This window comes from Rosa chinensis, chromosome 3 (assembly GCF_002994745.2).
Source record: "Rosa chinensis cultivar Old Blush chromosome 3, RchiOBHm-V2, whole genome shotgun sequence".
NCBI classification, from domain to species: Eukaryota; Viridiplantae; Streptophyta; class Magnoliopsida; order Rosales; family Rosaceae; genus Rosa; species Rosa chinensis.
In genome coordinates this window covers 3,700,684-3,723,425 of record NC_037090.1, presented here as the reverse complement: position 1 = coordinate 3,723,425, position 22,742 = coordinate 3,700,684, and the positions used below count along the sequence as shown (strand labels likewise).

General features: G+C 37.3%; 4 protein-coding genes across 5 annotated transcripts; 2 read left to right on the top strand and 2 right to left on the bottom strand.

Moving 5' to 3' along the window:
* The first annotated feature begins 5,776 nt into the window (after nt 1-5,776).
* On the top strand, nt 5,777-9,201 carry LOC112193935 (probable E3 ubiquitin-protein ligase XBOS34). The gene is made up of 4 exons (XM_024334201.2): nt 5,777-5,888; nt 7,538-7,619; nt 7,837-7,920; nt 8,012-9,201. Exons 1-4 carry the CDS (start codon nt 5,793-5,795, stop codon nt 9,199-9,201), a joined length of 1,452 nt encoding a protein of 483 aa, XP_024189969.1. The 5' UTR covers nt 5,777-5,792.
* A 543-nt stretch (nt 9,202-9,744) lies between these two features.
* On the bottom strand, nt 9,745-14,988 carry LOC112192047. Its single transcript, XM_024331564.2, has 4 exons — nt 14,873-14,988; nt 11,224-12,510; nt 11,032-11,148; nt 9,745-10,898 (listed from the first exon to the last, which is right to left on the bottom strand). The coding sequence occupies exons 2-4, from the start codon at nt 12,469-12,471 to the stop codon at nt 9,870-9,872; spliced, it is 2,394 nt and encodes a 797-aa protein (XP_024187332.1). The 5' UTR covers nt 12,472-12,510; nt 14,873-14,988; the 3' UTR covers nt 9,745-9,869.
* A 168-nt stretch (nt 14,989-15,156) lies between these two features.
* LOC112193244 lies at nt 15,157-19,000 on the top strand. 2 transcript variants are annotated; one of them, XM_040515832.1, is made up of 3 exons: nt 15,157-15,489; nt 16,061-17,199; nt 17,538-19,000. In XM_040515832.1, the coding sequence occupies exons 2-3, from the start codon at nt 16,062-16,064 to the stop codon at nt 18,587-18,589; spliced, it is 2,190 nt and encodes a 729-aa protein (XP_040371766.1). In that variant the 5' UTR covers nt 15,157-15,489; nt 16,061; the 3' UTR covers nt 18,590-19,000. The 2 variants fall into 2 exon arrangements, with proteins under 2 accessions (XP_040371766.1, XP_024189085.2); XM_024333317.2 differs by lacking the exon at nt 15,157-15,489 and having other exon boundaries at nt 15,868-17,199.
* Nucleotides 19,001-19,293: 293 nt separating this feature from the next.
* Nucleotides 19,294-22,657, bottom strand: LOC112193934 (actin cytoskeleton-regulatory complex protein pan1). The gene is made up of 7 exons (XM_024334199.2): nt 21,998-22,657; nt 21,775-21,906; nt 21,358-21,690; nt 21,152-21,280; nt 20,384-21,000; nt 19,499-20,183; nt 19,294-19,416 (listed from the first exon to the last, which is right to left on the bottom strand). The coding sequence occupies exons 1-6, from the start codon at nt 22,655-22,657 to the stop codon at nt 19,583-19,585; spliced, it is 2,472 nt and encodes an 823-aa protein (XP_024189967.1). The 3' UTR covers nt 19,294-19,416; nt 19,499-19,582.
* Nucleotides 22,658-22,742: the final 85 nt, after the last annotated feature.

Genomic DNA, 22,742 nt, shown 5'->3' with positions numbered 1-22,742 from the left:
TGCAATCCTCTTCAATTGAATTCGATTTTTGTCCAAAACCTTTACTACTTTGATTCAAGTTTACACAAAACGAAAAGTCGATTTCATGTTCTTAAACCTAGCACCAATTACATGCAAATCCTATAAGTGTCGACCCAAATAAGATAAACATATAAAAGTTTTCTATCAAGCAAATTCAATCGAACAAACTCACATAAGCAACTTAGAATCACAATTATGGAATTCGAAAACTTTATTTAAACATAGAAGTTGGGTTTAAACTTTACCCTAAACATTATTTGTTAACTAGAATTCATAGTCTTACAAAATCAAACAAAGAAAACAAGAGAAAGGATATAATACACCTTGGAAGATGAATGATAAAGCCTTGAGACGAAGAACTTGAAGATCCTTGAAAGCAAGCAATCTTCTAGGGACGACACAAGGGTGGATGGCGGTTAAGAAATTGATGTATTGCATGGCTTCTCTTTCTCTTGGCTTGAAAATGAAGAACAAGAAAACTAGAGAATGAAAAAGAAATATGGAGAGGAAATGGTGAGACAAGGAGATGAAATGGATGAAGGAATGTTGAGACAAGAAAATGGTGACTAAGGAAAATGGAAAGGAAATGGTGAGACAAGGAGATGAAATGGATGAAGGAATGTTGTGGGAAATGGTGACTAAGGAAAATGGAGAGGAAATGGTGAGACAAAGAAGATGGAATGGATGAAGGAATGTGTTTTAGAATGAGAGGAGAAGGTGTTTATATAGGGAAGAAAAAGAAGAGTGAAATGATGAGTGGAAGAAAAATAATGAAAGTGGAGTATGAAAGTGATTTGTAAAATATGGAAAAGAAAGAGAAATGATGAAATGAAAGCAAAGCATGAAGGTGCAGCAACATGGAAGTGATGATGATCTATTAAAGAGATTGTAGAAAAAATATATCCAAGGAAAAAGAGAAAAGCATCTAGCTTTCTTCATGTGGGTGGGAAACATGAATATGTGGTGTTGAGCTGTTTTCAGGTCAGTTTCTTCCCCTTTATTCCTTCAATTATTTCTCCAACAAGACTTCATTATATGCCTTTGACTTCTTCATATGAAATGTTCCACTATGAGTGTAGATCATCCTGACAAATTTTCAGAGCTTCAATCCATGTGGTTGGGCCGGAAATGCTGCTGGACCTCTTACAGGTCCAGTTTTCCGGTTTTGCTTCTGTAGAAAATTGGGCTGATTGTTTGAAGGTCTTCCACTCATATTTTTCTCTGGCACTCTTCATAAGAAATGATCCTTTGGGTGTCTAGAATGGATCTGGAAGGTTTCAGCTCATTTGAAGTTCATTTGGTCAGGCGGCCGCTCCTTCTTCCTTGCTTGGCTCTGATTCTCCTAGCCGGAGTAAGAAAATATTCAAAGTTGACTTTTTAGTGCATTTTCATTCTTCTCCATCATTTCTAGGTAATTATGGACCTAACGCTCATTTCACCTTCATTTACTCCAATGTACCTAAAAATAGAAATTGAATTAAAATCGATTCAGTTAAGGAATTAACTAAGCAAAATGTGAGGAATTAACTATTAAAATATCACATTAAAATGCTCCTATCAGAATCTAAGCTATAAAGAGAGAGATTCGTCTCTAATATGTATTCGGTTGCGTGTGCAACCGTGCAAGAGAAGAGGGGGAGGGCAAGAGATCTTTCTCGAGAGGGTTCCAAAGAGACCCAAAGATAGGGACTATCGCATTCAGCCTTCCATCTGGTTATATATACCTAACTACCTAAGACAGATGGTAGAGATCGAGCGGTGCTGGGATGAACGGCCCAAATTGCACCATCTAAATTTCGATTAATTCATTCTTCTTCTTTTATTGATTTATGTATAACCCAAGTATTCAGAAATTCTCCGAAATTCCTACGAACCCGTCATCACGTAAATCCCATAAAATTGATATTTGATTTTAGACCATCGAACAAATTTTTAAACATCTTGATAATATATGTAAGGTATTACATTGACTACAAATTTTGAGTTCACAATTTTGCAATTAATGTGGCTCCAAAGACCATATCATGTTGATGATAGTTAAATTAAAAGCTATTGATTTTTCTAATTCACACTCAAGATTGTCAATTGTAGCAAGGGCGAGCAAGGGTCTTTCCCGCATAAGACTAAGGTTCTAACTACTCAAAATAATGTCACAAAAGTGACCACTGTTCCTAACGAACAGCGGTCGAAAATCTAATTAAAAATCTAACCTAAACTACTCAGAAAATTATGAAAATTTACATAGAAGTACTAGACACACAGGGAGTCTAGCACAAAAAATTTCAGAATTTTTGGAGTTCGTTTACAATTTATAATAAATATGAAAATAAAGAGTACAAAAGATGAAAATAACAAAAACTGGTTTTAAGATGGTTTGAAAACAATATGATGAAGATAGCTAGGAAAGAAGCATCCACCCCGACTATCACACACAAGATAATTTATTCAATCTAATTCTCCAATTAATCTAGATAAAGATGCTTAGGTTGGCTCGGGGTACGCTTGAACACAACCTATTACCCTTTCTTACTTTGTACGCTAGGTAGGAAGTTCTGTACACATAAACTGTTCTCTAACATGCAACCTAAAGGTACGCTTACTAGATTTAACAAGAAAAGATCATTAAGTTTGAAAATAGTTTGAGACATCATTAGGCATCGCAATAAACTTAGCGCCTTACTAAATCTAGGACTTAGTTCAACGCAATAAACTTAGCGCCATGTTAAACGTAGGACTTGGTTTACTTGATAGTGAAAACTAGCAATTGCCTCTATATATAGAAGGTTTGAGGAGTCCAACTATTGACACATACATCAAACAATCAAAGCGATGGAATCCTAACATGCATACTAAGCGTGCAATCAAAGCATACAAGCCAGCATTCATCAATGAAAAAGTAGTAAACTAAAGTCTCATCTTGAATTAAAAAATAAATAAAATCAAAGGTACGTCAAATCATATTGTAGTTCATGTCTAGGGGCTTCAAGCAGCCCCTAACTAATAAAAACCTATTTAAACATTGAAGAAACAAAACAAAATAAAGAAGGGGAGGAAGAGAGAGAGAGAGAGAGAGAGAGAGTGAGTGAGTGAGTTGCATATAGATCCCCTTTTATTTGCCTAAAAGTTGCCTTCATCTTTCTTGTTGTTTAGGAAATCCAAAACCTAAAAGCATTAGGCTTAGTATGCTTAGGTGGAATTTTCCTATGTACTTTTGAACCTGATGACTTATTCCAACCATTCACGTCGCATCATTTGTCTTATTAAGTTGGAATATGAAGCACAAACTTGGCCTAAGTTTCCCGGTGTGATTTGGACATCAAAATATAGATTCCAGTCCAACTTCAGATTCACGCGCAGCCTGACCTTTTTGTACTAAATAGTCCATAACTTCTTCTATCTAGAAAAATGATAATTATGGGCAGTAAAACGTTATGGAAACTAGACATCCGAGAATTTCTATTAATATAAAGATTATTATCTAGTTCATCTTGAGCTGGTCTCAGTGCTCTGTTGAAGTTGATTGATTTGCACAGGCAGATTTGCCGCTTTTGCCTTTTAATATTACTCTTTTGCCTGCGAGGTTCAAGTAGTAGCGGCCTCTTTTTTTTTGTTTTTTTTTTCCTTAATTAATTTGTAATTAAATGTTTTTTGTTCATTCTTTTTCCAGCTTCTATGGAAAGAATTTCAATTTCAAAATTACTAATGTATTTGCCCTTTGTTTTTCATTGGTTTCTTTTGTAATATTTAAATATATTTTGTTCTTTTTTATTTTTTCAACTTCTAAGAGAAAAATTATTTTAGAATTGAACACCTTATTATTTTTTTATTTTTATTTTTTGCAATACTATTAATGTAGGGATTCAATTTATATATATATATATATATATATAAAAGTTTGTTTGATTATATGATTTTTTCATATGAGGCCACATGTTAATTATTCGACTCAGTCCTCCAAAATGTCAGGACCGGCGGAGTCGATGGCGATCTGCAGGAGAGTGAGAGGTTGATTTTTTGTAGGGGCTGAGTGACTTGGACCAAATCAATGGAATCATTACGTATATGAATGATTCAATGCATGTATTTGCATGTAACGCATATTTCACATTATGGCACACGTTAATGTGTTTGAAGTACAATATATGTAGTAAAATAAGAGTACCCTGTAAGATAATCCAATTTGAATCGAGAGCATAGGACAAAACCGTCGATTTCCAATTTTACTCGAGAGCATAGGACGAGAGGAGCTAGCATTATATTGGGCTCTGACCGGCGTCCCTGTTGAAGAATGAGTCGGCGACTCATAGGCAGTGACTTGGTTAAGGGAACCCACCAGAACCGCAGCGAAAGCGAGTCTTCATAGGACAATTGTCGGTGCTTGTGGGCTCGAACCTGGGTGATCTATCCATGATCAGGATGACTCCAGAGTCAAGAGAACATAGGACAAAACCGTCGATTTCCAATTTGAACAACTAGTGCTGGAAGAAAACCCTTAAAAAAAATGCATGGTTCGACCAATGAATTTGTTGTAGGGCGACTACCGGGCTGAGGATGTCCTCACTAAAAGTAGAACATCGATCTATTAAGAATGGGTCCCAACTTGAATCGATCTCTTTGAAGTCTTGTTTATCACTCTATGGAGACCTTTATGCCCACATCACCATATTAAATTGCTTATTATATTCGCAACGATATTTCTAGAAAGGAAATAATATTCTTTTTTTTTTTTTGAAATAATATGATATACAAAAATATTTGAGATCCCAAATAATTTTACCAAATATTACTACTAAATATATGATGTGGCATGTGCCATATCATCAAACTATTTTTAGCATGTATTCTTATTTTGTTTTTATTCTTTAAAATAAAAAGAGCAATAATTAAAAGTTATTGTTGTTTAATTAGAAAAATGTATATGATAAACTACAGAAAAAGGAAGAAAGAACCCTAAACAAAACCCTTCAATCATGGAGACTTTAACATGCAATTGTAGGAGAAGGCTATCAGTCAAAACATAAGAAATAGAATACGAAGTTGTGTGTGATTGAATTCATTAATTAGTTGACCAGCAATTGAATAATAATCTATTACTATTAGTGGTGGTAGTTTTCATTCTAGAAATAGAGATATGCAGTGATGGAGCAAGGATGATTTTCAATTGATAACCGGATCTATCTCTACTGGGTTTCATGTTCTTACATTATTAAAGATAGAAACATATGTACTACTATATATGCAGTCTACTAGATTTGATGTAATTTCTTTTCGCTATTCTCCTCCAGATTTCTTTGTTCTTTTGATTCTGCAGATTTGTTTGTTTTTTGGTTTGAGGGAGGGCGACAACAAATTTGGTTGTTTGGGGACCATGTTTTTTTTTTGGCTGATTAATTAGTTTTTATATAAAATCAATGAAATTTGTTGGAAATGATTAAATTGAATGTCTTGACATGTAAGATGCCAACTCAGATGCCACATAATTTGGTATTGATTTTTGGTATAGTTTTTTGGTGTCTGTAGCACTATATGATATATTCTTTGACACTAATAATTAATTAACCGCGTTTGTTGAAGGCTTGAAAGCAAAAAAGAGAGCCATTTTTTATTTTGGATAGTGGGAAAGTAAAGCAGCCAAATTTCCCGTCCGCGTAATATAGTTAGGTCAAGCTTCGTGGAAAAAAATCGTTGATATGAATCTCTCTCTATATATACTCGTAACAGAAACAGACTTTAGGGCTTTGGAGAGAGAGAGAGAGAGAGGTTTATCAGGGATGGGAGGGACTTTTTCCGACGTGAAAGGTGGCAAGCAGGCCGTTGAGCTCTTTAACTGCTACCGTGGGGTTTATCCTCTCTACACTTCGCTCGAGGTAACCTACATGTTTTTTTGGATCTTGCTAAATAAATCCAACAAATTTCTTAATATACCCAGCACATAAAAGGTTATCATTCATTTCTAAGTTTACCCCTCCTTGTACCCAGCACCAATTTCCGTCTTCATGATTCCACTTCGACTCCGCTTCAAGTCTTCTAAATAACCATAGTTTGCGGTTACTCCCTCCGATCATTGGAGCATATATATATATATATATATATATATATATATATATATAGATTAATAGTTCGAGTTAGTGCAATCATATGCCCACTTAGTTCTTGATGAAGCTTTCTTTGCTTCGTTGAGCATAGCAGCAAGCCCTGAACCCTAGAAAACGGCAAAAACAAAAATATAATTACTGAGCTTGAAAGTACTTTCTAGTTCTACTGAGGGATTCTCAGGCTAGTCTTTGGTCAAGTGCTTCTTGTTTCTAGTATCTTGGAATGCATCTGTATGGCCAAATTTCTTGTGTTCATATTCTTGTCTTCATGCTAACTAGCTAATTTCTTAATTATGTGTTAATACAAGTCAGACTTCTTGCAAGTTAAGACTTCCAAGGATGGTCGAGATCTTGATATTGGAGCAAATATCTCTCCATAGCTTTGCAACACAATCAAAGAATCACATATTGCCATCGTTGTTCTTTCGCCCTATGCTTTTTTTATACTTGGTGTTGGATGAACTCTAACATGAGATCCCTTGCTGGGTTTAAATTTGAAGTGTTGGGTACATTGAAATACTTGCTGGGTTTAAATAGAAAGTCCTTTTTTTTTTTTTTTTTGAGAAATCAAGGTAACCTATATTTATCAATAATTCTTTTCATTCTCAAAAAAAAAAAAAGGTAACTATATTTGCCCCAATTTTACCGGAGCTTCTTCCACACCTAGGTGTGATGCACGTTTTATTATTAAAAGGAGGAGAAAATAAAAGTTTTTTTCTCATTTATTTGTTCAATTTTATGTTTTTTTATTTTTTTTTATCATTAAAAGGAGGAGAAAATAAAATTTTATGTTTTTTCTCATTTAGATAATTTTATTATAAGTTTTTATTTATTTTAAAGGGTACTGTGGGTATTTTAAAATTTGGTGCAGCTTTTGACACTAAACTTTGGTTTCCCTTTATAGTAGTAGAGATATGTATACAGTTGACCATTATTTGGAATGAGTTTCTGTCTACTATATAAGATGATCACTTGGGTACGGACAGCGTCATAGTCTCATAGATAGTGAGAATATTAGGTCTGTAAATATCATTTATTTTGTCGAAGAGTCCCATGGTCATTGTTTAATTATGCAAAGAAAGGAGATGGCAAGCTGGAGGAAATAGGGACAGGTAGTGAAGTAATACTGAAGACGGTATGTTCAGTATAAATACGGTACAACAATTTAAATCCAAATTGAAAACCACCATCATTTGAGTATGCAGCAGTTTATGGACAGTTGAACTTAAGAACATAAATGCTGTAATGAATTGCTTATAAGATAGTGCTCAATAAATGAAAATGGCAAGATATACAAGATTGTAATGGATTTTTTTTTTTTTTTGGAAAATGGACTTGTCATTAACTGAGCAAGCTCAAAAGATAGTGATGGCATGAATAGATGCATTAGCAGATGATTTACTGATAGTTTTGATGGTCAGTGTTTTGATGGAGTGAGGACAGTTGATCAGTTCAAAGCACTGCAAAGATATCTGAAAGCCGACAATAATGCCAATCGCTACTGTAAGTTAATTAGCTTTACAACTTACTTTAATTTTGTGCTCTTTTATTCGAATAAACAGGGATGCTATATATCTAGGACTAGGAGCATCAGAAAAATTAGTGGCACTGAACTTATGAATTCAAAGGTTTGACAATAAGCACAGTTTTGGTGACATGCTTTATGGATGTATAGAATATAATTGCTTTGATGGTCGATCTTCTTCTGAATGTTCTTCAGGTGGTATTTGTGGAGGTACTCTCTTGCAATGTGCCGTCCGAAACAGGCAAGTGGATGTTGTTCGTCTACTTCTTTCTAGTGGAGGTTTGCTACTAAATCATTGCCTTTTGTTTTCTCATCATCATCATAAGTCTTTATTGCGCAATATCAGATGATCAATAACAAAATTTTGCAGCTGATATCTTCAAGACTAATGATGGACATCTTCCTCTCGACATTGCTAAGGAAGAAGGGTACCACACAATTGTCCGTTTATTTGAGGATCATCTCTTTGCTGAAAATGAAAACCGGCGGTTGGTTATGGCGAATAGAGCTTCGCTGGACCTTGCATATTTGCCCAGCAGTTCGTTTTCTTCCAAGCCAAGTCATGCTGCAGATTCACATCTACTGCCATCTGCTCCACCACTACCACCACAGCTAGTGGTGTTGGAGGAAGTATCAAACTTCCATGAGGCATCTTCCAGATTGAGCAGAAGCTCTAGCTATATTCCAGAATGGTCAGATTACTGGGGCAGACCAACTCCAGATGCACCTAACAGTTTTACTTCTTCTGTGCCAAGTCATGGTGAAGGTTCACAGCCACTACCATCTCCACCACTAACTGTTCCACCACTAGCAGCACTTCCTGAAGAAGTAGACACCAATGATGAGGAAGAAGAGCGTCAAGTGGCTATGGCAATTATGGTCTCTTTGGAGCCTGATTTGCAAGAAGGAATCATCCCACAATGGTCATTTTGGCTGGATGAACCAATTGGAGAGGCATCTAGCAGTTCTACACCTTTGCAACGAGGTCAAGCTACAGGTTCACAGTCACTGTCATCTGCTCAACAAATTCCAAATGATTCCAGTAGCAGTCGAGAATGCAAGTACTGTTATGATGCTCCAATCGAAGCAGCTTGTGATCCCTGCGGGCATGATGCTTGCTTCAAGCTACAGGTTCCACTACCATCTCCACCACTAACTGTTCCACCACTAGCAGCACTTCCTGAAGAAGAAGACACCAATGATGAGGAAGAAGAGCGTCAAGTGGGTATGGCAATTATGGTCTCTTTGGAGCCTGATTTGCAAGAAGGAATCATCCCACAATGGTCATTTTGGCTGGATGAACCAATTGGAGAGGCACCTAGCAGTTCTACACCTTTGCAACGAGGTCAAGCTACAGGTTCACAGTCACTGTCATCTGCTCAACAACATTCCGGTAGCAGTCGAGAATGCGAGTACTGTTATGATGCTCCGATCGAAGCAGCTTGTGATCCCTGTGGACATGTTGCTTGCTTCAACTGCTGGCTAAAGATTCAGGACTCTGCAAACAAGTGCCCTCTTTGTCGAGTAGAGATCAAGAAGATTATCAAGCTTTATATGTAACTATGGTTTTGAAGCTCTAGTGATTTGAGTTCTGCTATGTTTTGTCCGCTGTTAAAATCCGTTTCGTTTCTTATCCTAGCATACTGTAGTTAGTAATATCTGTTAAATGCAGGGATGCAGCATAAAATGATAAAATACAAAGGCTCATATCCAAAATGGAGCTTATCCCTTGTTATTAAGGGCACATTTACTTACTTGGAATGGAATGGAATGTAATGAAATGATTACGGAATAAAAACACTCATGTGTTTACTAACATATAAAAGAATCAGAATGATTCCAGGTAAAAGAATTCATTTGTTTACTAACACATGAAGAAATCGGAATTGGTGTAAGTCCCACCTATTTATCAGGAATCGATTCCTGAATACTCAGAAATTCGATTACGAAGAGGGGAGATGGGTTTATGAATCATTCATCTGAAATCAATACCGATTCCTTTCTTCTCCCATTCCACTTGTCTCCGATTCATGATTATTTTCCATTCCAAGTAAGTAAACGTGTCATTACTTGCTTAGTTCAATAAATAACTAGAAGATCCACTAGTTAACATAATCAATTAACAAGTCTGAGTTCTCAAAGTCAAAATATTTGTCATAGACTGTAGTTCTTTGAAAGAAGAGAAAAACAATATAAGCATAGGAGTGTTGCTAAATGGTTTTTAGGGTCTAGCGATAGGAGTATGATGCACCAGCAAATGCATAGCGAGATGAAACTGGTGTACGCAGAGCTTCAGGCTTCGTCACCTGGTATGGAGCAACAGCATCCAGAGCAGTAGCAGCACGTGCCGAGTATAAGCTTCTCCCTAAACGATCATCACCAACAGTAGCAGCATGTGCCGAGTATAAGGTTCTCTCTAAACGATCATCGCCTGCAGCACGTGCCGAGTATAAGCTTCTCTCTAAACGATCATCGCCTACAGCACGTCCTGAATATAAGCTTCTCTCTAAACGATCATCAATGGCAGCAGCAGCATGTGCGGAGTACAAACTTCTCTCTACATGATCAGGTGCTCTCCTTTGCATGGGATCATTCTCAACCAGGTAAGATTCTCTCCTTGCACCAGCTAAGTAAGATCCTAAAGGAACCTCCTCTCTCCTCTGAGGGGCTGTATATTGGTCCAATGATTTAGCCCCATAATAGCTATAGTTACTATAGTAAGGATCCCTTGCATACAAATCTACAGCGGCAGCAGCTGTTGCAGGAGGCAACTCATGTCTAGCACCAACAGTATAAGCTGGGTACTCTTTCTCATTCAAGTAGAGAGGATCAGAAGGAACAGTTTCTCGATGTACAGAGGCAGCCTCCCTATAGAGGTTTGGCTGTCTTACAAAATGGTCCCTTTCATAATCTCTGTGCTGAACTTCTACAGCTGGACTAACAGGGCGAGGAGCCAGATTTCTTCTCTCTCCTTGAAGACCATAAGCTCGATATTCCTTTTCGGAGAGGTACAAATCACGAGGAAATTCCTCTCTCCTTGCATGCTGCTCCCTTTCATGAGCTAACGCTGGATAACTCCTGGCATTGCCATTGGGATAGGGATCTCTAGCATGTGCATCCCTATGTGAAAGTGGCAGCACTTCTCTCTCCCTCCCATGAGTTTCCCTATCCCGATTGTCTGCCCTGAGTGGGGAACGTGTGGGTAGAGAAGATAAATGAACTTGAGCTGGTCGGAAAAGTGCTGTGAGCTTCCTGACCTGAAAGAATACTGGTTATCATATTCCAATATATGTAAATGAAATACATAAATAAAACAATGACAGCCGTTTCCAACATGGAAGAAAAGACAAAAGATTAAGAATTTATAAAGGAGGGGGTAGATTTTCTCACTTGTCGAACTGTAAGTTCTGTTTTGAACTTGTTCTTCTCATCATAGTTTTCCTTTATTGCCTTCCTGAAAACTCTTTCATGCAGAGGAAGGCAATCTTTCTCCACATTGAACCGAACCTGAAGTTTGAAAGTCATCAGCACAGTTATACAGAAAAAAACTAGTAACCAGAGGTATATTTAAGAGATTGTTACCTGAGCAGGGAAGGCCCCACCGAAAGCTTTTGGCTCGAGTTTTAAGCCACCTGAAGAGGATGCCTTGTAAACTCCGTACAAAAGCTTAAGGTCAAAATCATAGAGAAAAAGCTTCAACCCAGGTTTAATACCCAACACAGTGTCTTTTTTACCCACTGAAACACCCATTATACGATAATGGAAGCAGTCTGGCTTTGTCTTTCCACTGCACATGAATATTAAACCACCAAGCTTTTCTCTCTTTTCATCACGTTTTTTGCCATTCATTTCACTCTTTACACTCTTGTCCGGCCCATGACGTTTTTCTGTATTCTTTTGTTGGCTCTTTTCAACTTCGTCCACCTTGCCTTTATTCTTTTGTGCCTGATGGCTCTTATCTGTCTGCTGTTCATCGGTATTTTTCTGTTGCTTATCTTTTCTTGAACTCACCTTCTTCACATCTTCTCTTTTGTTGCTGCTCTCTTTGGGACCCTTATTCCTGAACCTCCTCCTCTTCGCATTAACCAGCGAACTACTAGTAGCTTTGCTACCTTTCAAACTGTTATCAATCAGAGATTTCTTCACGATTTTAGCTTTGCCCTTCAATGATTTTGGGGTTTTCTTTCTAGTATTTGATGCTTCTGCAGGGGACACGGCTTTCTTTTCAGTCGAATCAGGTTTTTTTGATGCTTCTGCAGGAGACGACATTTTATTTGCAGCTGACTCAGGTGTACTGAGTACGTCAGCAGAAGAGGGGATCTTTAATTCGGATGACTCTGGTTTGTTAGTTGCTTCTGCAGCAGAGGGGCTATGGTCAGATAAATCTGGATTATTCAACAGTTCTAACTCGGGTCTATTGAGCACTTCAGCAGAAGAGGGGATGTTTGATGACTCGGGTTTTTTGGGTGCTTCTGCAGAAGAATGGATATGGTCAGATGACTCTGGAAAAATATTCAAGACTTCTAACTCGGGTGTACTCAGCACTTCCACAGAAGAGGGGCTCTCCTGTTCAGATGACTCCGGTTTGTTGGGTGCTTCTGCAGGAGAGGAGATATAACCTGATGACTCTGGATTATTCAATGGTTCTAACTCAGTTGTACTTAGCAGTTCCACAGAAGAAGGGATCTCCTGTTCAGATGACACTGGTTTGTTGGGTGCTTCTGCAGGAGAGGAGGGGATATGGTCAGAAGATTCTGTATTATTCAAACCTTCTGTAGGACTCTTTATTTCATTCCCCTTGTCTGTTTTCGTATAGTTATTGTGATCCATACTCCACTAAACAATTAGGCAGACAAACTCACATACATCCTGCAAGCAAATTGGTAATGAAATGATCCCTTTTGTTATACTTTCCAAAAGAAAAGCATCAGGAACAACATAATGAGGACAGAATATATTTGAAACCAGAAAGGAACAAGTTGAGCACAAATATAAAAGAATCACACGCATGATCATACTGCTTCCAAGTTGGGCAGGCATGGTAGCACAGGTAAGTCAATATTTCTATCCCAAGGTTTTAACTAAAATTTTAATGAGCTCAACATGGGAAGTTCACTGGCGGGTTTTTTAGTCTGTAACAAAAAATAAAATAAAAGGCAAATGAAGGCCAAAACACCTTCCATCCTTCACCCTATTCTGGCTATAGGCAAAACCGGAGTTGCCCTTTCCTCATATCAAATAGTTAATACTGAAAACCACCAACTGAAGAAGTACAAATCCTAGGAGAGGATGGATGGTCCACTATTTCCTAAGCAAGCTTAACCTGTGCCATCTAAATTCAGTTCTTCCCTTCTATATATGAAAAACCTAACGTTTATGTACACCCTTGTAGATCTACCCCTTCGGATAATTATCAACACCATTCGTATTCAACATCTAGACATAACAAGGTCTAAGCAAGAGACATCCAAGAGTTTGAGAAATCATAGTTACACTCAGCATATGGCCATTTTGTATTATCTAAGCTCCAATATATTTTGATTATTTTCTCAATCACAATCACATAGCACCTTCTTTTACCGAACAAAAAAAAAACAAGAATCACATAGCACCTTCATTGGTAAAACAAGTAAGAGTCAAACTAACCCTAGGTTACTCTACTTCTATCATATCATATCTTTTACCAAACGAAAAAAAAAAAAAAAAAAGAATCACATAGCACCTTCATTGGTAAAACAAGAGTCAAACTAACCCTAGGTTACTCTACTTCTATCATATCATATCCGTTTAAACCAAAATTGTACAAGATTAACAACACATAGGATTCGTAATATACCACCACAGCCTATATGTAGGCTCGTGGCAATACAGCAGTAGCAACTACACATCAAAAAAGACCCACAATAACGATAGAGTTAATTTTTACTAACAAATTGCTTCATTTTTCTCCTTTCAGTTTCATTTCCATCACTCCTGAATGCCAAATCTTCTTTTAATTGATCTCAATACCTATACAGGTAGCAGTAGCAAAAAGGGAATTTATTTAAGCCTTTCATGCTAGAAAACTAGATACCAAATACCTACTTAACGTCTTTGTCAACTTCCCATCTACAGAACTGGTATGACTTCACTACTTAAATCTACAATTGACTAGTAAAAGTCACGACAAAGGCTTTGACTATCAAATTTATTACTGTACTTGTCGGATGGCTAAACATGCTAAACGTGCACTTTTACAAATTATTTCAATAACTTCTAGGGACATGCTCTTTTACAGTTTACCTGCTCAATTAAGCCAAAATCAAACTAGTAATATATATGCTGAAAAGGGCTTCACTATGGAAAGTCTTGCCAGACTTGGCGGGCGAAAAACTACTACCTAGACCTTTCAATTTTGGTACATCTGACAGTGTCACAACCAATAAATTTTATCTATCTGTCCTCTCCTTGTACTGTTATCGCCAAGATAACATTCTGTCCTTCTGCAAATCCTCCAGAACTCACAATTAACATCTAAAATCCAAGGGACACACAATAACATTATCCTCTTATTTAAGCAAAGATGCTGAAAACTTTGAACAAACGCAAAAAAGTGCATTAACTAGTTACTGTTAATTATGTTATCTCACACCACAACTCCTTTGGGTACCAAAATAAAGACTACAATCACATCCAGATACCATTATTTTTTCGCATACTTGGAAAGCAATGTCAAAACTTTCAATCACAATCAAGCCTCACACACTCAAATTCAGTGACGAAAGATAATCCCAACTAAAACAAAGTCCCAGATTCATATAATTTCCAAACGATCAACAAAAAACAAGGAAACATCTTTACTCATCTCTCAAGCGAAACCAATTACCAACCCTCCTTTAATTCCTATACTTTGATCATGCAACAAAAAAAAGAAAAGAAAAAAAAAAGAGATTTGAATACACAACTCAACAACCCTAGATCGCTGCCCAGAAACGAATGAGAATTGAGAAGCAGAGTATATCCATCAATCTCTACATCTCGGGATTTCAATAATCAATCAGAAGAATCACATAATCAATCAGAAAAGTAAATTGCACCAATTCAGTGGAAGATTTTCAGTTTGGATTATCTATTGGTTCAATTCAAATTCAACATCAGAAAGAAGGTACGGAAAATCCGAAATCAAAACCCGAATATTATATGATGCTAATTGTAATTGTTAGGGTTTGAGAGAGAGGAATAGAGAGAGTACCTTTGGTGAGAGCTTGAAGAGAATTAGGTAAAGAGAATCCGAAGAGAGAGAGAGAGAGAGAGAGAGAGGTCAATAACGAACCAGACTCCGGGCTTCACTCTATAAATAATATATATATATATATATATATATATAAATATTATTCTTTTAAATATCTCTAATTTCATTTCGATTTTTTTAATTTTTTTTATAATAATTTAAGAGATAAAAGTAAATTAGCAAGATTCATGGTTTATCCTCAAAGGTTAAAAAAAGTTGTGGTTGCTGAGAAATAACTATATAACAAATTACATCTAAGTTATTGACAGAATATTGTTTGACAGATACATCCTTAAAAGATGAAATTAAACATCCAAGGACAAAATCTTACAGATAAGGACAAGTTGATCTCCACTTGCCACCTGTTATAAGGTTAATTACTTATTTGCCCTTAACTTATTTTTTTGGGAATATATTCCCTTACTGCTACAGAGACCGTCTCTCTCTCTCTCTTTATCTTTCTCCTTCGTCAGCGACAGCTTCTTCTTCTTCTTCTTTAATTTGAAACGCAGTGAGAGAACCCGTCCATGGAAGCTTTCCAATTTCTCTTCTCCTATTGAAAGCGATCGAATTTCCATGTACGTTTTTTGATTCTTCATGTCTTCTTGCTTCAAATTCATGCTTCTGTGTCAATTTCATGCTTTCTAAGATTTTGATCATCTACTGTTTCATCCAATTTTTTGTGAATTTCTTCTAGTTTTGGTTCAATTTGTTTCGTTTTGAATTATTGAACTCGTTTTAGGTTGAATTTGATTCTTCTTTTTTCTTTTTACTTTTCTATTTTGAATTTGTCTGTTGATTTTTTACCTATAATTGGAACGGGAATATACTTCGAGGCTATGATATTCAATCCTGAAGTTTGAGGTCTGAGTTGGTTTATAATTGGAGTATTGTGATTTTAGTGTCTGATGGTTTATAATTGTGTTGTGATTGTAGTAGAGCAGTAGCAGGTGTTTGAATTTGTGTAATAGCAGTAGCAGGTGGTTGATTATTGTATATTTGAGGTTTGATATCTTGTAGAGCAGTAGCAGAGTTTGATGTGATGTTTAGTTTTACTATTATCATAGTAGCTGTTCTAATATTTTGGCTTTCAGGTTGTGCAGTAGCAGTATATAACATTAATAATAGTTTTCTACATGTGTTTTATAGTATGTCAAAGTCAACATTTGGAAGATTTACATATGGGACAGAGACTATTCTTTTACCGTTGTCATCAAGCACCACGTATGAAAATTTGTGTGCCAAAATTTCCTCAAGGTTTCGAAACCTCAAGGATGGTCAATTTGTTTTTAGATATGCACTTAACGATTGCCCCAATTGCTACTTAGAGTGTGACGATGATATTTTGATCATGTTGGATATCTTCCAACTGCTAAATTTTCCCTTTATAGATATACATGTTCTTGATGTTGGAGCTTGTTCCAAGATGTGTGTCGATAAACAGGAAATTGCTGCTACTGTGGATACTGCTATTGTGAATATCCCTGAACTTGTTGATGAAGATCATGCTAGTAGTGATGATTCAAACCTTGAGGATGACAACAACATGATAATTGGAAATTTTGTGAGCAATAAGTCTAAAAGGAAGTATATGTCTAGTGATTGGAATGACAATATATATAAGATTGGTCAAGTTTTCATTGGTGGTGCCGTCGAATTTCGGGATAAGTTGTGCAAGTTTGCAGTTGAGAAGGGGTTTGAGTTTAACTATGTTAAGAATGACAAGTGCCGTGTTAGTGCTACTTGTGCCAAGAAAGATTCCGATGGGTGTGAATGGTATGTTTATGCTTCCTTAAGCAAGGCTAGTGGTTATTTCCATATAATAAAGTTGGTGAATAATCATTCTTGTGTTGGTGTTGTCCGGCATCAAAATCATAAGAGGTTAGGATCCAAAGTTATTTCCACTATTATGGCTGATAAAGTCAGATCCGATCCTTTAATTAAGCCCAAGGATATTGTCAAGCATTTCAAGCATGATTATGGGTTTGATATTCCTTATCACATGGCATATAGGGGCAAAGAGGCTGCTAATAAGATGTTACATGGTAGTGAAGCATTTGGGTATTCTCTATTGCCTTGGTATATTGACACATTAAAGAGAACTAACCCCGGTTCATATTGCATTCTTGACTCTCTTGATAATCGTTTTCGTCGATTGTTTATATCTTATGGGGCTTGCATAAACGGCTTCAAATATTGTCGACCTATGTTGTTCCTTGATGGGACTTTTATTAAAAACAAGTATAAGGGGATGCTATTGGGTGCTTGTGCTAAAACAGGGAACAAAGGTATGCAAACTTCTTCTAAAGTGAGTTTTCTTTTATGATTTGTTTTGTCCATGTAGTAGCAGCATATGTAAATTTTGATTAAATGTGAATTTTTAGTGTAATTTATGAGAACCTGGCAGTAGCAGCCCTTATTGTGTTTTCTTGTGATCTTCACATGATGATCGGATGTGAGTTTGTTTTGCATGCTTTCCTATTGTCAAGTTGAATTTCTTTAATGGCAATAGCAGTAGCAGTAGCAGTAACAGTATCAGTAGCATTTTAAAGCAGTAGCAGTTCTTATATTCGATCCTTTTTTTGTCTTATTTATTCTTGCTTTTGTTTTTGTTTTTGTTTTCCAGATGTTTTCCCATTTGCCTTTGCCATTGTTGATGCTGAAAGTAAAGAGAATTGGAGGTGGTTCCTTGAACATTTGGCAATAATCTTGGCGAGCGACTACCGGACTATTGTATTCATGACAGACCGTGGAGCTGGTCTTTTGGATGGTGTGAAAGAGGTGTTTCCAAATGCGCCTCACTCCTACTGTATCAAGCATCTAAAGGACAATTTGAATGGCAGGTATCCAAGTTCCTATGGTTCTACTTTTAAGGAACACATTGTGAGATTGTTTACACAAGCTGCATATGCTAGGACTTTAGATATCTTCAATGAAAAGTTGGAAGAATTTAGGAAGCAAAGTCGTGGGCAGGGTCAGTCCTTTCTTGCTAACTTGCCACCCGAAAACTATGCTATTGCTTGCTTCCCTGCTAAAAGATATGGCGAAATGAGTAATTCTTTGGCAGAGAGCTTCAACAACATGGTCAAGGATGAGAGATGCATGCCGCTGCCTCAGTTGCTTGAAGGCATTCGTGTGAGAGTTATGGAGATTTTTTGTGAAAGGAAGGTTCAATCTTCTACTTGGAGGAGTGTGCTATGTCCTAAGCTTGAGAAAAAGTTGTCGAAAAGGATAGAAACAGGGAGAAATTGGAGAGTTAGCCAGTCTACTAATGATATTTTTGAAGTTTGTACAGAGGATAGCAATGTCATGGTGAACTTGGTTGAGAGGGAGTGTTCTTGTGCTTGGTGGCAGTTTAGGTGCTTCCCATGTTCTCATGCAGTTCAAGTAATGCAGAAGGCGAACCGTATCCCTTACCGTTACATTGAAGATTACTGGAAGACCTCATTCTATAGAAGTGCTCATGATCTTCCTATTTTTCCAGTCCCGGATCTTGATAAGCCCAATCCTAGTAGTTTTGGTGATTCAGCTTTGCAACCTCCCAAGACTCGAAAACCTCCCGGAAGACCACGGACAAGGAGGATCAAGTCGTTTGGGGAAGAGTCCAGACCAGTGAAATGCACACGGTGTGATCAACTTGGCCACCACAATCGCAGGTCATGCAATGTGGCGATCTGAGACAGTAGCACATTCAACAGTAACAGTAGCACATGACATGATTCAGCAGTAGCAAATTGATTCAACAGTAGCAGCAGATGGCATGATTCAACAATATGACATGATTCAGCAATAGCACATAACATGATTCAGCAGTAGCAGATTGATTCAACAGTAGCAGATGGCATGATTCAACAATATGACATGCAATTTTTTGATTCATATATGTTCGCACTGCAATTTTATATAGTAGCAGTGCCTCAGATTAATTTTTTGAGTTTTTGAGAAGTTTCTATGTCATGAGGAACTGAGTATTATAGGGATAAATGGTCATGGATGATCGTTTTCAAGCAATAGCTTATTCAACAGTAGCATATGACATTGTTTCGTTGTAGCAAATTACAGAAAAAAGTTTAATTTCAGTGATTGATATTTTTGGTTTCCAGCAATGAAGTAGCAGATTTGTTTATGTTCCCTCCTAAACAGGTGTAGTAGCGAAGTGTTTGTGTAGTAGCAGGGCCTGTTGGCGGTGCAGCGGCACGCTGCCTTGTTTTATGTTCAATCTTCTGCCTCCGTGTATATTCAATCTTTTTCATTTTATGTTTGGTCACCAAACCCGAAAACCACAATCAAATGCCTTCCAACATTACAATTCCCCAAGAAAATATCACACCAACCTAACATTAAATTTTGGTTTGGCTTAGAAAATCTGAATCAATTTCAACCTTTTAAGAACCTTTGCAATTCAAGATTTTGATCCCCTTCCCATCCTACTTGTTGAAAGATCAAAAAATGATAGGCAATAGCAAATCTACAAACATATCCCTATCTTCTGCACATGAAAATATATACTAACACCGAATCCCATACGATTATACACAAAAAATGAAAATATATACAAATATATACCAACACCAAATCTACAAATATATACTAATTTGGATGACTGACTTAACACCGAATCCCATACGATTGGTGCACCAAAATAGACTACTAATATGTTTGTTAAGTCCTTTAATTGCTCTTCTTCCTCTGTTTCTTCGATGGTTTCTGCACCTCAAAACCTTCTAGTTGCTTCTCTTTCCGATCGGTTCTTTCTTTGATTCTCTTTATCGCTGATCGTGTCCTTGGTTCATTTGATGGAGCAGTAGCATGAGCAGGAACAGCAGCAGGAGCAGTAGAATGAGCAGGAACAGTAGCAGGAGCAGTAGCATGAGCGGGAACAGCAGCAGGAGCAGGAGGAGCAGCAGGAGCAGCAGTAGCAGCAACATCTTCATTGGCCTCTTCATCTTTTTCTACCCTTTGCACTATCATCATTAGTTGTTTGCATTTGTTTCTCCATTTTCTAAGCTCTTCTTGCTTCTTCTTCAACTTTGTCTTCAACTTTTTGTATTTTTTTGACACTTCTTCTTTTTCATCCCACAATCTCTCTATATAAGCTTGCTTCCTTTTGCAGCTCTCGATAGCACTTCCCGCCATATCTTGTTTCAGCATTGCTACATCTTGCCAATGCTCCACTGTATTGATCTGCTCTTCATCAGTGCTTGGATAGCCAAATTCATCGTACTCACTTTGCAACAAGGCTTCCCATTCATCGAACCAAACTGGATCATTCCTGCACACAGTAGCATACAGCCTCACCCAATTATGAACTTTCTATATTCCAACATCAAAACAACCAGCATTGCAATCCACACAACATGAATCAATATAAATGCAAACCATATAAAACAAAAAATAAGCTTAATAATAAAATAATAGAGATACATACAAATCTGTTCATTCACAATCATACCATATAAATGCAAATCATACCTGCTCTTGTACTCTTCATTCACAATCTCTTCTACAATGTTGTGCAAGATTTGATCAGCAATATTTGCACCAGCCTCAGTAGCAGCTTTTTCTTTCCTTGCAGCTTCATTGGCCTCAGTAGCAGCTTTTTCTTTCCTTGCAGCTTCATTCACAATCTCTTCTATAATACTTTTCAGGGTTTGATCCATAAAATTTGCATCGGCCTCAGTAGCAGCTTTTCTGTTCCTTTCAACATCATCAGCCTCAGTGGCAGCTCTTTCATTCCTTTCCATTCGATCTGGTTCTCCTCCTTCAGTTCCATCCCGATCCTGATCGACCTCAGTAGCAGCTCTTTCATTCCTTTCCATTTGATCTGGTTCTCCTCCTTCAGTTCCATCCCGATCCTGATCGACCTCAGTAGCAGCTGTTTCATTCCTTTCCATTTGATCTGGTTCTCCTCCTTCAGTTCCATCCCGATCATGATCGACCTCAGTAGCAGCTTTTTCATTCCTTTGCATTTGATCTGGTTCTGCTCCTTCAGTTCCATCCCGATCCTGATCGATAAAGTTTGTTTCATTTTCCTGCCCCTCAAATCCAGTGTCAAAGCTAAAGTCATCTCTAATACCATCCGCAGCATCCTTAACCAAAAGAAAATGATAATTCAAAAAAATTAGAAAATAATGCAGTATCACATTATTACCAATCAAATTACATCAAAACAAGGTAAAGATCCAAAGTGAAGTAGACCAAAAGAAATCTGCATAAACCGAGAAACTTAAATTTATTTACCTCTTCTTCCTCAGTTGCACCCAAATCCATGTCATTGACATTTACTCCACTTGTGGTTTTTGTTTGCATTCCTTCCTCTCCTTTATTCTCGTCAATCTTTTTCGCAAAATTCATGCTGTTCATATCCACCTAAAAAACAAAGCAAAGATGATTTTAGTAAAAATGTACACGTAGCTGCTATAAATGTAATTTTTCATTGTAGTTACCCAATCTCTTAATGTCATGTCTTCATGTTCATCTTCGAAACCTTCTGATTCATTATCAGCTGTCTCTTCTTCATTTCTACGTTTTTCCTTTTCAGCTGGTGCAGTAGCACCCTCATTCGAGATCTTATTTTCTTTACTTTTTGCTCTCTTTTCGGCCACCCGCTTTTTGGCTGGTTTTTTGGCAGCTACTGTGGCCTTCTTTTCTTCTCTTTGTCTTTTCTGCCCCTTTGCCTGTGCAGTAGCAGCATGCTTTGATGGAGGGTTCTCAAAGTCATCGTCACTGTTTTCCTTGCCATGTTTGCTTCTATTGTTGTCGGCAACTGCATTATCAATCTGCAATAAAATATTTTTCAAGTTAGTAGCATATTGCACAGTATCATAACCATATATAGTAGCAGACAGTAGCGTATCCATCACCTCTATGTCATCAACTTGCATTTTCTGCAATTCTTTTGTGAATTGAGGGAGACTCCACTTGACGCACCCTGGAGTCATTGCTTCTCTGCCTTTAATTTCAACAAGCATAGTACTCCTCTCGCATATCCAATACTATAACAAAAACAAAACAGATATAAGTAACACATAATTTAACTATACAGTAGCAATAGGAGTAGCAGTAGCAGTAGCAGTAGTGACTTACCGGGATTAATGCTACACACCCACTGATTTGCCTTGCTTTTCCCGTTGTGGCAGCTTGCAAACACAATAACAAATAGTCTCTAACAGCTCTTGCCCAGTTATATCTCCTCATTGTCTCAATATCAGTGATGCATTTCACAAAGCTCCATCCTAAGGTAGACCCCGAGCTTGCAAACAGTAGTGTGATGAACAGATGCAGTAGCAGCAACTTTGTCATGTTCTCTATCCACCCAGGACCTTTTTCCCTTAACTGCTCATCAATACAGCTCATGATTCTTGCTTTTTTTATCCTTCGGTCATTTGCAAAGAACCTTTGAACAAGAGGATGATCAGTCGGCTTCTTAGGATCATCTATTGGGTTTGGCACCGTGAGAGCTGATTTTTGGTTTGGCAAACCCAAAATGTAGTGCACATCCGATACACTTATTTCTGCCAACTTGTTTCCAAACTTAAATTTCTTCAAAGCCGGCTTGTAGCATTGCACTAACCTATGCATCTCTCGATCTGATTTTGCAGTTGTGTTCTTAGTCATCAATCCCTTGTCATAAGCTTCAATCAAGTTCCAAAATGGCGTCTTCTTCAACTCAGCTTTCAATCTCATCTTTTCTTCACGATTGAGCGGCTCATACACTTTATGAAGCACATCATGGAAGGCAATCATATTGCACCTGTATTGGCAATATGATTGTTTCTGGTCTTTGCCACTGTTCCTTGCTCCATCATTCTTTTCTTCTTCCTCCTCCTCT

Excerpts from the sequence above, each read along its gene's own strand:
- LOC112193244 (XM_024333317.2), top strand. The coding sequence starts at position 15,954 with ATGTTTAGTTTTACTATTATCATAGTAGCTGTTCTAATATTTTGGCTT. Across the intron at positions 17,200-17,537 it reads TGCTAAAACAGGGAACAAAG|ATGTTTTCCCATTTGCCTTT; the intron begins GTATGCAAACTT and ends TTTGTTTTCCAG.
- LOC112193935 (XM_024334201.2), top strand. The coding sequence starts at position 5,793 with ATGGGAGGGACTTTTTCCGACGTGAAAGGTGGCAAGCAGGCCGTTGAG. Across the intron at positions 5,889-7,537 it reads CTCTCTACACTTCGCTCGAG|TGTTTTGATGGAGTGAGGAC; the intron begins GTAACCTACATG and ends TTTGATGGTCAG. Across the intron at positions 7,620-7,836 it reads CAATAATGCCAATCGCTACT|GTGGTATTTGTGGAGGTACT; the intron begins GTAAGTTAATTA and ends AATGTTCTTCAG.
- LOC112192047 (XM_024331564.2), bottom strand. The coding sequence starts at position 12,471 with ATGGATCACAATAACTATACGAAAACAGACAAGGGGAATGAAATAAAG. Across the intron at positions 11,149-11,223 it reads GTGGGGCCTTCCCTGCTCAG|GTTCGGTTCAATGTGGAGAA; the intron begins GTAACAATCTCT and ends TTCAAACTTCAG. Across the intron at positions 10,899-11,031 it reads CAGAACTTACAGTTCGACAA|GTCAGGAAGCTCACAGCACT; the intron begins GTGAGAAAATCT and ends GTATTCTTTCAG.
- LOC112193934 (XM_024334199.2), bottom strand. The coding sequence starts at position 22,657 with ATGATTGCCTTCCATGATGTGCTTCATAAAGTGTATGAGCCGCTCAAT. Across the intron at positions 21,691-21,774 it reads TGCAAGTTGATGACATAGAG|ATTGATAATGCAGTTGCCGA; the intron begins GTGATGGATACG and ends ATTTTATTGCAG. Across the intron at positions 21,001-21,151 it reads GTGCAACTGAGGAAGAAGAG|GATGCTGCGGATGGTATTAG; the intron begins GTAAATAAATTT and ends CTTTTGGTTAAG.